At 38.8% G+C, this 17,208-nt stretch overlaps 1 protein-coding gene across 4 annotated transcripts in view; it reads left to right on the top strand.

Moving 5' to 3' along the window:
- The window catches only part of ITCH (itchy E3 ubiquitin protein ligase), a 145,245-nt gene that overhangs the window by 33,424 nt on the left and 94,613 nt on the right, over window positions 1–17,208 (top strand). For 2 of the 4 annotated variants that reach the window (XM_040447278.1, XM_040447280.1), the window contains one exon: window positions 11,658–11,748. In XM_040447278.1, coding sequence (XP_040303212.1) covers window positions 11,679–11,748 — 70 coding nt within the window. In that variant the 5' untranslated portion in view covers window positions 11,658–11,678. Of the gene's footprint in view, window positions 1–11,636; window positions 11,749–17,208 lie in introns of those variants that run through there. The other 2 variants (XM_040447279.1, XM_040447282.1) reach the window with 1 other exon arrangement.

Below are 17,208 nucleotides of genomic sequence, written 5' to 3'. Positions count from 1 at the left end.
GATATTAGTTGTGGACTTTTCATATATACTCTTTATTTTGTTGAGGTAATTTTCTTCTATTCCTAGTTTGACAGTTTTTATCATGAAAGACTATTGAATTTCTTCAAATTTTTTTTTTTTCCAACATCAATAGTGGTGATAATGTGATTTTAGCCTTAATTCTTTTAATGTATAATGCATTGATTTTCATATGTTGATCCATCTTTGCAACCCAGGGATAAATCCCACTTGGTCATAGTGTATTAAGTCTTTTAATGTGCTGTTGAATTTGCTTTGCTAGTATGAAAAACTGAAAATTTTGAATTGTTAAAATGTGGCAACTCTGGAAATCAGATTCTTCTTCCACTTCATGGTTTCTTATTGCTACTCATTATGGTGGTTGTTTGCTTGTTTGGTGACATTTCCAAACTAATTTTTTGTGTAGTCTGTATTCTTTGTCATGTATGGCCACTGTCTTAGACTTCACTTCCTGCTTGCGTGGAGCCTGAAGGTCAACCAGAGTTAAGAGCCAGGATCTTCTGTCCTTCCTGGACAAGCATCCACACCTGGGCATGTGCATGGATTTCTAGATTTAACATAATACCCAGGAGTTTTTCAAAGCTCTCATTCCCCCAAATGTCTCCTTCTCCAGTCTCTTCCTTCCCAGTCTTTTCTAAAATTTTTTTTTTTTAACGTTTATTTATTTTTGAGACAGAGACAGAGCATGAACGGGGAAGGGTCAGAGAGAGAGAGACACAGAATCTGAAACAGGCTTCAGTCTCTGAGCTGTCAGCACAGAGCCCGACGCGGGGCTCGAACTCACGGACCGCGAGATCATGACCTGAGCCGAAGTCGGCCGCTTAACCGACTGAGCCACTCAGGCGCCCCCTTCCCAGTCTTTTCAATATATCTGTTGTGTGTCCCATCTATTATCCCTTGCCCCAAGTGGCAGTGGTTAATATATTTGATTTTAAATGCTTTTGACAGACACTGCCTGGGAAAGTATCTCAGCCCCAAGGAGGCTCCCTGGCAGGGAAAACAAAGGCAAGAGAAATTCTGAGCCAATCCTTCATGTAACTTACAGACAGTTAAAACATGCGCCCATGGTTCTTTTGTAGGGGTCTAACTTAATTTTTTTTTACATATGGTTGTGCAGTTGTTCCAGCACCATTTGTTGAAGAGATAGCAATTGATGAGGGAAACAAAGGCAAAAGAAAAAAAATTAAATTTCCCTATTACTTAGAGCCCATTGACAAGTCCTTGAAACAGGCAGAGTGACCTTCCTCTGGTAGCTCAGTGGCCTCAATGTTGACACTTTGCTAAGGACAAAAGGCAATCTTAGCCTGACCCCCTAGGAACCTGTAAGTCTACTTTAACATATAAAAATTCCTATTGAAACTCCTTTTTCTCTACCTCCCCCTCCCCCGCCAAGATACATATTGGTAATCATACTCCAAGCTTATGGCCCACTGATAATACATCTGAAGGGTCTTTTGACTGAGGAGTTATTAGACAGTAGTAAATGACCTTTACCTAACAATAGCTAGGCACCTCAAGGTCTTGGAAATCTTGCTTCCAAAATTCCTTAGAGACTTAGGCTATCCCTAACCCCCTCCCAACTTGAAAGTCACAACCCCATGCAGCTTTTCCTGCCCATGGCTCGTCCCCCCCCAACCCCCGTGCTTAAAACAAACAAACAAAACCAAAAAACAAAAATAACCCTTTTTGCACTGAAGACGTTTCAAGAATTCTTTCTTGGCTGTTGGCTCTGAACCCCAACATTTTCTATATCAGCAATGGTTATTATTTTATTTATTTATTGCAAATTTTTATTTATTAAAGTAATTTCTACACCAAGTGTGGTGCTCGACCGCACACTGCCGCCCACCAGCGGAGCCGCCTTGGTGCTCCAGCAATGAGTGACACCAAAAGATTTGACATAGTTAGATATGACACCAAAACACAATCCATGAAAGAAAAAATTAGAAATTGGACTTTATTAAAGTTAAATCCCTTGGTTAACAAAGGCAGTATTTATTTATTTTTTAATGTCTTTATTTTTGAGAGAGAGACAGAAAGAGAGTGCAAGTGGGGGAGGGGCAGAGAGAGAGGGAGACACAGAATCTGAAACAGGCTCTAGGCTCTGAGCTGTCAGTACAGAGTATGACATGGGGCTCAAATTCATGAACCGTGAGATCCTGACCTGAGCTGTGTAGTTGGACGCTTAACCGACTAAGCCACCCAGGTGCCCTGTACAATCTACCAATTAAGCCACCCAGGTGCCCTGTACAATCTGGTTTTCAATCCTATTCCTGGCACAGTGCTCCTAAAACCCTTGAAATTTTCTAAGTGATGGGAATGATAAAGGTGTCTTTTGTTACATTATTGAGGTGACTTTTAGACCTTGTCTTAAGAATGGAGACTGGTTGCTAGTGGAGCCAACCATGTGATTGGAGGTTGTAACTTTCAGTCCTACCCCCCAAAACCCCCCAACCTCTGGAGAGGGGAAGGGGGCTGGAGATGGAGTTCAGTTGCTAATGACTAATGATTTAATCATCCATACCTGTGTAATAGCTTCCATTAAAAAATGTAAAAGGATGAGTTTCAGAGAGTTTCCAGGTTGCTGAATGCAGGAGGATTTGGGGAGAGTGGTATGCTGGCTGAGGACATGGAAGCTTCACACCTTTTCCCTATACCTTGCCCCATGCACCTCTCTCATCTGGCTGTTACTGAGTGATATCCTTTTATAATAAACTAGTAACCCAGGAGATGATAATAATAAGTTTGAGTTCTGTGAGCCACTCCAGCAAATTAATCAAACCCAAGTAGGTAATCATTGGAACCTCTAATCTATAGCTGGTTAATCAGAAGCACAAGGGACAACCTGGACTTGCATATAAGCACTTGAAGTGTGGTGGGGAGCTTGTAGAACTGATCATTTAACCTGTGGGATCTGACACTATCTCTGAAATAAGTTGTAGGACACCCAGCTGGTGTCAGAGAATTGCTTGTTGGTGTGAATGATGCGGTTTGAAGTGTTGCAACGGGTGTGGAGTCCACGGCCAAGAAAGAATTCTTGAGATGTTTTTGGTGCAAAAAGGTGGTTTTATTATAGCATAGGGACGGGACCCATGGGCAGAAACACCTGCAATGGGGTTGTGAGGAATGACTGATTATATAAGATCTTCTATCCTATGGAGGGTAGGGTGATGTTAAGTTTCCAGAAAATTGAGTCTATAGGTTTCTGGAGATTATGTTTTTCTTATGAATCATTAAGACCGTTGCAAAATGATGTAGACACATGTCCTGCATAACTGTGATCTCTATTAGTTAACCATTTGTTTTTCCCTTTTCTTTGTTCTTGGGTAGCCCTGAGTGCCTGAGGAATGTCACATATCCCTTGATGGGGAAGTGTTGCGGGGGTGTTAGCTTGTGCTTTGCCCTCAGCTTGCCTTTTGCTCCCGCATTATGAGGAAACCATAATGGAGGGAATTATGGGAAACCATGTGGGAGGAAACCATCCCCCACATATACACCCACATTTTGGACCCTCTACACTGTTAAGAGAGTGAAAAGAGAAACCACAGTTTGCAAGAAAATATTTGTGAAACACATATCTGGTAAAAGACTTGATTCTAAAATACATAAAGAACTCTTAAAATGTAATAATGTGAAAACAAGTAAAAAGTGAGTAAAAGATCTGAAGAAATACCTTACCATACGTCAGATAAGCATGTGAAAAGATGCTCAACATCATGTCATATGGGAATTGCAAATTAAACCATCAGTGACATATCACTGTACATCTGTTAGATTGGCAAAATTCTGAAAAGCTAATAATACCAAATGCTGGTGAAGGTATGGAACAAAAAGAATTCTCCTTCAATCCTAGTAGGAATGCAAAATGGTGCACAACTTTGGAAGACCATTTGGCAGTTTCTTACTGGGTTAAAACATAGGCGTACCATTATCCAGCCATTGTGTACCTTTTTACTCAATTGAATTGAAAACCTAAGGCCACAAATAACTTATACATGACTATTTATAGCAGCTTTTTTCATAATTGTCCCAAACTGGAAGCAAGCAAAATGCCCTTTAATAGGAGAATGGATAAACTGTGGTACAAATACACAATTGAATATTATTCAGCAATTAAAAAAAAAAATAGGGGCACCTGGGTGGCTCAGTTGGTTAAGCGTCCAACTCTTGATTTTGGCTCATGTCATGATTTCATGTTCATGAGTTCCAGCCCTGCATAGGGCTCTGTGTTGGCAGTGTGGAGCCTGCTTGGGATTCTCCTCCCACCCCCCTCCCCCCACCCCACCTCAGCTTGCATGCACTCTCTCTCAGTAAATAAATAAGCTTTAAAAAAAAAAAAAAAAAAGCTGTCAAGCCATGAAAAAGTATGGAAGAACCTTAATAGTATTGCTAAATGAAAGAAGCCAATCTGAAAAGGCCTCAAATTGTATGATTCCACCTACCTGACATTCTGGAGGAGAGAAAAACTACAGATAAAAAGATCAGTGGTCATCAGGGGGTTCTCAGTGTGGACGGAGGAATGGATAGGTAAAGCTTGGATGGTGAGATTATTCTGTGTGAAACTAAACGTGGACCCGTGGCATTATGCATTTGTCAAAATCCATAGAACTGTACAACACAAAGAGTGGATGTGAATATAAATTGTGGGGCTTGAGCTTACAATCCCCAAATGCCTACTGACTGCTAAAGCATGTTCTACCAACTGAGCCAGCCAGGCCTCCCTGAATTTTATTTGTGTATCTATTTTTAATTTTTTAAACATTTTATTAATTTTTTAAAAAAGGTTTTATTTTTAAGTAATTCCTACACCCAACGTGAAGCTCAAACTCACAACCCTGAGATCAAGAATTGCATGCTTAGGGGCGCCTAGGTGGCTCGGTTGAACATCCAACTGCGGCTCAGGACATGAGCTCACAGTCCGTGAGTTCAAGCCCCGCGTTGGGCCCTGTGCTGACAGCTTGGAGCCTGGAGCCTGCTTCAGATTCTGTGTTTCCCTCTCTCTTTGCCCTTCCCCCACTCATGCTCTGTCTCTCTCACTCTCAAAAATGAATAAATATTGGGGCACCTGGGTGGCTCAGTCGGTTGAGCATCCGACTTTGGCTCAGGTCACGATCTCGCGGTCCGTGAGTTCGAGCCCCGCGTCGGGCTCTGGGCTGATGGCTCAGAGCCTGGAGCCTACTTCCGATTCTGTGTCTCCCTCTCTCTCTGCCCCTCCCCCGTTCATGCTCTGTCTCTCTCTGTCTCAAAAATAAATAAATGTTAAAAAAAATTAAAAAAAAAAAGAATAAATGTTAAAAAAAAAAAAAGAATTGCATGTTTTTCCAAATGAGGAAGCTGGCCCTCCCCCCCCCCCCGGCTTTTATTTATTTATTTTTTTTTCAATTGAAATGTAGTTGACACACAATGTTACATTTGTTTCAGGTAAACAACATAGAGATTTGACAGCTCTACATACTATGTTATGCACACCACAAGTGTAGTTGCCATCTGTCACCATACATCACTATTAAATTACCATTGACTGTGTTCCCTGTGCTGTACCTTTCATCCCCATGACTTATTCATTCCATATCTGGAAGTCTCCCACTTCTCTTCTCCCATTTTACCTCTTTACCCCTCCCTTTTGGCAATCACCAGTTTGTTCTCTGTATATATTGGTCTGTTACACTTTGTTCATTTGTTTTGTGTTTTAGATTACGTATAAATGAAATCATATGGTATTTGTCTTTCTCTGTCTGATTTATTTCGCTTAGCATAATACCCTGTAGGACCATCCATGCTGTTATAAATGACAAGATCTTTTTTTTTTTTTTTTTATGGCTAATACTCCATTGTATTTTTATATACCACATCTTTATCCATTCATCTACCGGTGGGCATTTAGGTTGTTTCCATATTTTATCTGTTGTAAATGCTGCAATAAACATAAGGTGCATATATATTTTCAAGTTAATATTCTCAGTTTTCTTGGGGAAATACTCAGTGGTGGAATTACTGGATCATATGATATTTCTATTTTTAATATTTTGAGGAACCTCCATACTGTCTTCCACAGTGGCTGCACCAATTTATATTCTCATTAACAATGCACAAAGGTTCCCTTTTCTCCACATCCTTGCCAATACTTGTTATTTCTTGGCTTTTTAAAAAATGTTTGAGAGAGAGGGAAAGCATATGTGTATAGGAAAGGGGCAGAGAGGGAGAAAGAGAATCCCAAGCAGGCTCACGCTGTCAGTGCAGAGCCTAATGTGGGGCTTGATCCTAGGAACTGTGAGCTCAAGACCTGAGCTGATATGAAGAATCTGGATGCTCAACGGCTGAGCCACCTAGGCACCCCACTTGTCTTTTTGATATTAGGTATTTTGACAGTTGAAATTGTAGACTTAAAAAAAACAATAAAAAACTTCCAGTGTATTCCTTGCACTGATTAACAAGGTGGATAAAGTGCCTACTTTTGTGGACTTTAGAGTCAATAAACAAATCAGAAATTTTTCAGTGATGTCATAGAAAGTAATAGGATGGTTAACTTCAGATTGGGTAAGTCTGGACAGATCTCTGAGGAGGTGATATTTAACTGAGGCCTGACTACAAGAACATGTTAGCTATATAAAGATACAGAAAAAAGCATTCTTAGCAGAGGGAACAGTTAGTACAAAAGCTGTAAGGCTAGGATGAAATAGTGTATTTGAGAAATAGAAAGCAAGCTAGATTTGCAGTGGGTGAAGGGAAGAATGATAAGAGGTAAAGTCAGAGAGTTAGCATGGGTAGTATGGACTTGGGGCATCTATAAGCCAGGGTAAGGAGTTTGGATTCTATTTTAACTGAGATAGGAGGTTATTGAGTATTTAAGCAGAGTAGAGTATGATCTAATTTTTATTTTTCAAAGAGGACTCCAGTTGCTGTGTGGAGGATGATGGGAGGGAGAAGGAGCCAGTAGCAAGCACAGAAGCAGGGAGACCAGTTTAATGACTTCTAGTAATTTGTTGTCAGGGAAGGGATGGCTGTTTGTAGCTTAGACTAGGATGGTTAAGAAGAGAAGGAGTAATGTGGCTATATAGTAGGGTATGTTTTACAGGTAGAATCATTAGAACTTGTTGAGGGAAAGATCATGCCTGTATGTTTGGCTTGAGCAACTGGGTGGATGGTGGTGCTGTTGAGGCCAAGATGAGTGTGTCCAGGTATAGAGAGTTTTAATTTAGTCATTTTAACTGTGTAGGTAGGCAGTTGTAAGTAATGGTCAAGATGAAAAGTGTGGAGCTCAGGAGAAAACATGGGACTGGAAGTATAGGTTATCTATTATATCTAGTCTCTCTTGCCTGTTTTTTATTTTGTTTATTTATTTATGTATTTATTTAGAGAGCACATATGAGCAGGGGAGGGAGGGAGAGAGGGAGAGAGAAAGAGAGACACAGAGAGAGAGAGAGAGAGAGAGAGACATTATCCCAAGCAGCTCCACACTGTTAGCGCAGAGCCTGATGCAGGGCTCAAACCCATGAACTGTGAGATCATGACCTGAGCCAAAACCAAGAGTCAGATGCTCAACCAGCCAAGCCACCCAGGTGCCCCTCTTGCCTGTTTTTTAACTTGTACAAATCATCAATGATAAATGTTTTCTTTTTCTTTTTTTTTTTTTTCAACGTTTATTTATTTTTGGGACAGAGAGAGACAGAGCATGAACGGGGGAGGGGCAGAGAGAGAGGGAGACACAGAATCGGAAACAGGCTCCAGGCTCTGAGCCATCAGCCCAGAGCCTGATGCGGGGCTCGAACTCACAGACCGCGAGATCGTGACCTGGTTGAAGTCGGACGCTTAACCGACTGCGCCACCCAGGCGCCCCAAATGTTTTCTTTTAAAAACCTCAAACAATACATATAAAACCAAAGTTCCCCATGACCACCTTCTTTACTATATATACTCCTCTCCTCCACAAAGTTAACCACTGTGACCAGTGTCAGATGTGTACTTTTTCCTGCATTTATTTATATGTATCTATAGGAATAGATAGTTTACTTTTGTTTGCAAAAATGACATCATAATGTATATATTTTATAACTTAAATGTTCTTAGAATCATTTCATTTTGGTCATTAGTAAGTTACTTGTTTTAATGTCTGCATTGTATTCTGTTCTATGCTATGAATGTTACTTATTTAACTGCTTACCAATTGATACTTACGTGGTTTCTTTAGTTTTTCTTTTTTTACTATTATACGTAACGGTAATTTTTTATTCTTCTTAAGAATTTAAAGTATTTAGAGATATATAAAAGTAATATATGTAAGTACATGCATTATTACAATTACCAGCATGTTTTTGCAGAGCAACTCATTCTACCACAGTGATTATCTGTATTTATCTGGAGAGAATCACTGTTCCTAAAAATGTGTTTAATCTGTACTCTCATTAGTCTTTTCTATATGAAGTTAATTTGAATTTTAAAATATATTTTATTTCTGTAGAGATCTTCAATTTATTTACTTTGTAACTTTGTAATTAATGCTAATTTAGAATAAATAATGTACACTATACTATTAAAAAGGTTATTTTTCCAGCAATAAATTGTTGATATAGATCAGCAGCTAGAATAGTACTTTATCATGCATAATAAGATCAGCACGGGATATTAGACTTCGCTTGCTGTCTCTTGATTTACTTGTCTTGATGTCATAGTACTGTTGCATACAGTCTTTTGGGTGTTGAGGAGAAGGTAATAACTATACAGAATGTGGTAATGATGTCTTTGGAAGGCCCTTTGTATAACAAGCACTTTGAACCAGAATATCCTGTACAAAACAGTGTTAAGGCTTTTGTGTTATAATTCATTTCTTTTATATTTTGGGTGACTACTAATGACATTATTTATGGTGTATGCCTTCCCTGTTTAAAATAAAAGGTCTCTTTTAATAAATTGTAGGTTATAAAACATCTGAAGTGGGCAATTTAAATAAAGAAGATGAAGGGGGAAAAATGCACACACTGACGCACACACTCACTCACCCGCACACATACACATACCAGGCCACAGAGAATGAGCTAGTTTCTATAGTGAAGACCAAAATTTTAGCTTTGAATGTTTTCATAAGTCAGGGAATAAAACATTAGATTTTGTAGAGTTGGTCTCAGTGGGAATTATTGTTCCATTTCATTTTGGCAGATTTGAGAAGATACCAGAATTGTTTGATACTAAATTTAAAAAATTCCGTGAGCAGGGGAGAGGGGCAGAGGGAGAGAGAGAGAATCCCAAGCAGGCTCCATGCTCAATGTGGAGCCCGACGTGGGGCTTGACCCCACAACCCTGGGATCGTGACTTGAGCCGAAATCAAGAGTTGGATGCTCAACTGAGTGAGCCACTCAGGTGCCCCTGATATTTAAAAATTTTAATGGAAGTCTAAAATTGTATGAACATTTAAGACAATACAGTATCAAGATATTTTGTCTTACTGTATATTATGGCTCTTACATAGTACTTGGTAAATAAGTGCTAAGTAAATTTCATTTCACTTTAATCTTTACCTTGACCCAGTTGAAATATTTCTAGTATTGTTATCCAGTCCCCAAAAGCCTAAGAACAGATTTTTATTGTAAAGATATTTAAACACTATTAATGATAAAGAACATTTACAGAGCATTTTTTAAATACACATAATCATCTTTGCAACAACTCTGTGAGGTAGACGTGGTGTTATACTCATTTTTCTGATAGAAAACTGGGACCTAGAGAGGTTATATAACTTAAGTAGTGTCATATAAGTGTCATAGACAGGAATTGAGCCCAAATGTTCTGACTTTGTTAAAACATCTTTGTTATATTAATCATGCTGTTTCCACATGGGGTTACCTTTTCCATGATTGGAGACTGAAGAAGATATGTGAGACTTAATCATTTAGTGTAGTTCGAAGTCTTTGTTGTTGTTGTTAAATTTATTTTGAGAGAGAAGACTGTGAGCAGGGGTGGGGCAGAGAGTGAAAGAGGGAGAGAGAGGATCCCAAGCAGGCTCATCGCTGTCAGCACAGAGCCCAGTGCAGGGCTCAGACTCATGGAATTGAGATCATGACCTGAGCCGAAATTAAGAGGTGGACTGCTCACCCGACTGAGCCACCCAGGTGCCCCTCAAAAGCCATTTTTTAATTCATTTCATCAAACAGATATTTAAGTGTTTGCTATGTGTCAGGCACTATTTTTGGGCTTCTGGCTTTCATCAGTGAACAAAACAAAGATCCCTGCTCACATGGAGTTTATATTCTAGCCTAGAGATTCAAAACAATAAATATGGGGCGCCTGGGTGGCTCAGTCGGTTGAACGTTCAGCTTCAGCTCGGGTCATGATCTTGTGGTTTGTGAGTTCGAGCCCCACGTCGAGCTCTGTGCTGACAGCTCAGAACTTGGAGCCTGCTTTGGATTCTGTGTCTCCCTCTCTCTCTGCCCCTCCCATGCTCATGCTCATGCTCATGCTCTGTCTCTCAATAATAAATAAATGTTAAAAAAAATCCACTTGGATATGAAAAAAAACAATAAACATAATTACCAAGTGAATTACTTAGTGTGTCAGAGGTGATATATTCTGTAGAAGAAAAAAAAAATGACCAGGGAATTGGAGCAGACTGTAATATTGTCAAGAGAACAAGTAAAACGAAAGTCCTAGTGCTAGAATGTGCTGGCATATTTGATGTATAACAGGGAGGTAGGTACTTGAGTAGATTAGGAGAATAGAAGGAGATAAGATCAGGAAGTTGGGAGCATGCATCTTATATAGTCTTTTAAGGTCATGGTATGGATCTAAGCTTTTACCCTGAGTAAAATGGGAAGCTTTTGCAGGATTTTGAAAACTTTAAAAGTCATCCTGATTGTGTTCAGAATAGGCACTGAAGCCAGACACAGCTAGAAACAGGGAGACCTAATCCAGGGGGAAAAAAAGGTGGCTCTGAACAGATTGATGGTAGAGGTGGTGAGAAATGGTTGGATTCTGGACATACTTTGCAAATGGAGACAACAGAATTTGCTGGCAGATAGGAAGGAAAATAAAAAAAGAAAGGCAGGATGACTTCAAGGTTTTTAGCCTGAGCGTCTGAAAGGATGGAGTTGTTACCAACTGAGATAATTTACAGGGAAAATCAGGAGTTCAGTTTGATTTGTTAAGTTTGGGGGGTTTTTCACATACCCCCAAGTAAAGTTGTTCAGAGTTTAGGAATGAAGTCTGGGATAGAAATACAAAGTTGGGACTCATTGGTATATAGATGACATTTAAAGTCACAACACTGAATGATATCTTTGAGGAAATGTGTACAGAGAGGTAAGAGGGAACTGAACCCTAGGATACTCCCAACATTAAGAGGGGAGAAAACAGAAGAGATTGTCAAAGGAGCCTAAGAACAATCAGTGAGGTAGGACTTAAACCTAGAGAATGTTCCTTGGGAGCCCAAGGAAAGAAAGTAAACCGTGGAAGATAGAATGATTAGCCATGTAATTTTGCTGACAGGTTAGGCAAGATGAATACTAGAATTGAAAATTTAATTTAGCAATATCAAGGCCACTGTTATTGTGCAGTCTTCAGTGAGATATGAAAATGGCCTGGTTAGCACCATACATATTTTTTTTAATGGGACTTTTTGATGTTTACAGTGTGTCCTTTGCCATGTTCAGGTTTGCCGTCCTGTTGGTGGTATGTCTGGCAGTGGATCGCAGCTGGGTTCAATGGGTAGCCTGACCATGAAATCACAGCTTCAGATCACTGGTAAGTCTTAAACAGATCTACTAATATACTTTTTTTTTCTTCCTAAGATAAAAAATATAATCCTTTTTTTTTTTCTTTTTTTTTTTTTTTTTTGAGGGAGAGAGAGAGAGGGTGCAAGTGAGTAAAGGGCAGAGAGAGTGAGAATCCCATAAGGGGCGGAGAGAGAGAGAGAGAAGGAGGTAGGGAGAGAGAGAGAGAGAGAAGCGGGACTCACCCAAAGTGGGGCTTGAGCTCCTCTTACACGGGGCTTGTACTCACCTGAAGTGGAGCTCTAGCTTACCTGATGTGGACTTGAACTCCCAAACTGTGAGATCGTGACCTGAGCCCAAGTCAGATGCTTCGCTACTGAGCCACCCAAGCACCCCAAAAAATAATCTTTAGAGAAGAAAATCTTCAGTGGCTATTATATATCAGGTGCTATTTGAATTAATATTTGCCTAATGAATGAATGAACAGATGGTTAGATATTTAAAAATTACATTTTTATTTCAGGATATTCTTGAGTATTCTGTAGGGTTTTTTTCCCCTCTCCCATTAAACATTGGTGTCTGGGGCAGTTGCTATTGTTTTTTGTTTTGTATTACATTAACAGCCTTGAGAGATAATTCACATACAGTTTACCCATTAAGAGGTCAATGATTGTTAGTATATTCGCAGTGTTGTACAGTTGTCAACACTGTCAGTTTTAGAAAACCTCTACCCATTAGTAGAAGACTTTCCATGTCCCCCAGCCACCATCAACCCTGGGCAATCACTAATCTACTTCCTGTCTGTAGGTTTTTCTATTCTGGATATCTCATATAAATGGGATCCTAAAATGTGTATGGCTTTTTGTTTCTGACTTTTTCTACTTGGCATGTTTTCAAGGTTCATTCTTATTATAGCATGCATTAGTATTTCATTTTATTGCCAGATAATATTGCAGGCATGAACATGCCACATTTTCTTTATCCTTTTATCAGTTGATGTATGTTTGAGTTGTTTCTACTTTTGGCTGTGTGTTTTCACTTCTCTTGAGTACCTACCTAGGAGTGGAGTCACTGGTCATATATATGTTTCACTTTGTGAGGAATTCCAAATTGCTTTTCATTTTTTAAATTTTTTTATTTTTCATTTTTTTAAATGTTTATTTTTGAGAGAGAGAGGGAGAGGGAGATGGTGAGCAGGGTAGGGGCAGAGAGAGAGGGAGATGGAGAACTCCAAGCAGGCTCTGCACTGCCAGTACAGAGCCTGATATGAGTTTGAACTCACAAACCACAAATTATGACCTGAGCCTAAGTCAAGAGTCAGATGATTAACCGACTAAGCCCCCCATGTGCCTCTCCAAATTGTTTTTCAAAGCATTCACACTATTTGTATTCCCATCAGTCATGTAGGAGGGTTCCAATTTGTCCACATCCTTGACAGTGCGTGTTGTCTTTTTGATTACAGACATCCTAGTGGGTGTGAAGTGGTATGTCATTGTGGGTTTGATTTACATTTCTCTGGTGGTTAACGATGTCGAACATCTTTTCATGTGCTAAATGGCCATTTGTATATCTTTTTTGGAGAAACGTCTATTTAAATCCTTTGGTTGCTATTATTACTTAACTACTATCTCTGTCTTTCTTTCTCTCTCTAACCATATGAACCAAGTATATCACTTTCAGATTGATATTCCTAATGTTCTAATATGCCACTTATGTTACATTCCTGCTCAAAAATCTTTAATGCTTCTGTTTGGCTATAGTTTGGAATTTCGTTAGCCGGGGCTGAGAGCTTTCACAGTCTGGCTCCATATGGTCTTTTTGTAGATATTTATACATGAACTATTTGGTGAGTCACTGGATTTTCTTCAGATATGCGTGTGTATGTATCACACAGTGAAACCTCAGTCTCTAACCTTTTAATGGCATTTATTTCTTCTAGAACAATTATCATCCTCTGTATGGTATTTTAGCTTTTATTACACCTATCTCACATCCACCTCTAGATGATGACTATTAGGCTACAAACCATGTCCTTATTATTATCTTCCTCAAAACCTAAAAATGATTGAATTATATTTAAAAAACACTTTCATAATGTGACAGCATCTTAGAATTTATTTTTGGAAATTCCTTCACTATAGTCTCTTTCCTTAGCAATGTCTGATTCTCAATGAAAGATACTGATATTTCTTTGTTAAGCAAGATTCTGATTATTTTCCTCTGCCCCCCATCCTGAAAGCTAGCCTGAGTAGCTGATTTAAATTGAGCCAGCTTCTGTGCTCGCTTCGGCAGCACATATACTAAATTGAGCCAGCTTCTTAGGACTTTTTCTGGGCTGCTTAACATTAAACCTTTGATTGGAGTAATCTTTAAAAAAATCTTTACTTTTTCAGGTTATATAAGTAATACACATGTTTTTATTTTTAAAAACTTAGTAAAATAGGGGTGCCTGGGTGGCTCAATCAGTTAAGTGTCTGACTCTTCATCTCAGCTCAGGTCTTGGTCTCAGGGCTGTGAGTTCAAGCCCCACACTGGGCTCTGTGCTGGGCATGGAGCCTACTTACAAAAACAAACAATAACCAAAAAAAACTTTAAAAAAACCTCAGTAAAAGAATGAAGTGAAGGGTCCTATTTATCATCTCAATCCTGAGAGATGATACTGTTATTCCTTTAGGTTTAGGTTTATATTCCTTTATACTTTTTTCTGTGCATAAACCATTTATCTTGTTTGCTGCCATCATTATTCTCACAGTAAGAAAAATATTTGATAAATGTCTAAATGCATCTCAAGAAGACATAATTCTTGCCATGTTTAAGTTTTTAATCTTGGTTCTAAAAATTCTGAGACTGCACAAATACAAGGCAAAAAGCAATTTAATAAAAACAAATACCATGAATAATGGATAAAAGTTATATATTTAGCAAATATATTATTATATATGAGACAAATGGAAAGCATAAGGTTATAAAGAGTAAAGTGCCAAGTTGAGTAGAATCAAATGCCTTTCATAATTCATTGTTTACTTATATGCTTTTGATGCTAGAAACCTCAGAACTAAGCTTTTTGCACAATTTCCTTTAATGACATTGTATTTTTTATTCTATGTTAATGGATCAGTTATAGTATTGGTTGCTTTTATTATTTTTTTTTGTAGGCTGCCTCAACATCTTTCTAGATAGAATCAAGATGGGCATAAAAATTGAAGTGTAAAAAATAAATGCCATTGTATATGGTAACGGCAAAAAGAGATAACAACTTTGGTCAGGAAAGCAAGATCAGTGTTTGACCAGAGCTTCTGTGAAAGGAAGTGGTGCTTGAAGCGTTGTTACCATTTAAATATACGAAATTATTTAAAAAATATATAGGGAAGTAGAAAGGATCCTTTTAGGAGAGAATACGAGCAGAACACTTGAAGCAGAGAAACGAACAAGGCTTTGCTAAAACCCCTGCGGGCCACTGCTGCAGAGTTGGAACCTTGAGAACTTAATGGGAGTGGGTCATCTCCTTCAGGTGTGTATCAGGGCTACAAAAATATCATTGCTGGCAGACATGGAAAGAAATCAGGGCTTTTAACAAAGAACAGTCAATTTTACTTTTTATAAAGTTAGTATGAAAGACCAATAGGATAATTGAGTGTCAAAAGTTAAAAAATCCTACTCTGTGGTTCTACTCAAATTTCTTGTCTTTAAAAAAATTTTAAATTAGTAAGTTAATTTTGAGAGAGAGTGGGGGAGGAGCAGAGAGAGAGAGAGAGAGAGAGAGAGAGAGAGAGAGAGAGAGAACCCCAAGCAGGGTCCGTGCTGTCAGCGCAGAGCCCAACATGGGGCTTCATCTCCTGAACTATGAGATCATGACCTGAGCCAAAATCAAGAGTTGGACCCTTAACCCACTGAGCCACCCAGGCACCTCTTGTCTTTTGTTTATGTTTTTTTAGTATTTATTTATTTTGGAGCGAGACAGAGAGTAAGTGGGGGAGGAGCAGAAAGAGGGAGACACAGACTCTGAAGCAGGCTCCAGGCTCTGAGCTGTCAGCACACAGCCCAACGTGGGGCTCAAACTCACAAACTGAGATCGTGACCTGAACCAAAGTCAGACACTTAACCGACTGAGCCACCCAGGAGCCCCTACCCCTTGGCTTTTTTTGTTTGTTTGTTTTTTCAATCCAGTTATTCCAGCAGCATTTCCTGAAAAGACTGTTTTTTGTCCATTGAATTTTCTTGGTTCCTTTGTCAAATATTAGTTGACCTTATATGTTTGGATTTATTTCTGGGCTCTCAATTCTGTTCCATTGATCTATTTGTCAGTTTTTATGTCAGTACAATACTGTTTTGATTACTATAGCTTTATAGGATAGCTTGAAATCAGGAAGTACAATGCCTCCTGCATTGATTTCTTTGGATATTCAGGGTCTTGTGGTTGCATATAAATTTTAGGAGTGTTTTTCCTACTTTAATCAAAAATGCCAGTGGAATCTTGATAGGTAGTGCATTGAACATGCAGATGGCTTCTTACCCTCTTGTTATTTTCTTACCTCTTTCATATTTATTTGTTTGTTTGTTTATTTATTTACCATTTTTTAAGTAGGCTCCGCAACCATCATGGGGCTTGAACCCATGACCCTGAGATCCAGAGTCTCATTCTCTATCACCTGAGCCAGCCAGGTGCCCCTATTTTCTTACCTCCTTCTATCATACATACAGAGACAGACATACATTCCTGTTAATTATTCATTTACAGTATATATTGGCTAATTGATTTCCTTACCCAATTAAGTGAGGGCAAATAGAAAATTTATTTCAGAGAAATGGTACCTTTTGTAAGCTGTAGCAAAAAAGAAGTTTAAAAAAATAATTCATAGTGCTGTTTGTTGATAATTGGATTGTTTAGAGAACTTGGATGTGCATTTTAATTTCACTGAATCCTTTTTTTTTTTTTTTTAATTTAACTTAATTTACTTTTTTTTTATTTTAGAGAGAGAGTGAGCAGGAAAGGGGCAGAGGGAGAGAGAATCTTAAGCAGGCACCATGCTGGGTGTAAAGCCTTTTGAGGAGCTCAGTTCCACTACCCTGGGATCATGACCTGAGCCAAAATCAAGACTCAACAGTGGAGCTACCCAGGTGCCCTTCACTGAGTTCTTTATAAGAGTATCAAAGGAGGGATGCCTGGGTGGCTCTATCAGTTAAGTGAATGGCTCTTGATTTTGGCTCAGGTCATGATCTCACAGTTCATGAGTTCGAGCCCCGCATTAGTCTCTGTGCTGACAGTGCCAAGCCTGCTTGGGATTCTCTCTCCCTTCTCTCTGCCCTTCCCCTGCTTGCACTCTTTCTCTCAAAATAAATAAATAAAGTTAAAAAAAAAAAGTATCGAAGGAAAGGCAATGTCACCTTTCCTTTTCAGCATTTACATAAAATAAAAAAGTATACTGCTAGTGTCTTAGTTATATTTTCTTTCTTTCTTTCTTTCTTTCTTTCTTTCTTTCTTTCTTTCTTT

Source organism: Herpailurus yagouaroundi, unplaced genomic scaffold (genome assembly GCF_014898765.1).
Source record: "Herpailurus yagouaroundi ecotype Mexico unplaced genomic scaffold, PumYag 196, whole genome shotgun sequence".
NCBI lineage: Eukaryota > Metazoa > Chordata > Mammalia > Carnivora > Felidae > Herpailurus > Herpailurus yagouaroundi.
This window is presented reverse-complemented; position numbering and strand designations above follow the sequence as displayed.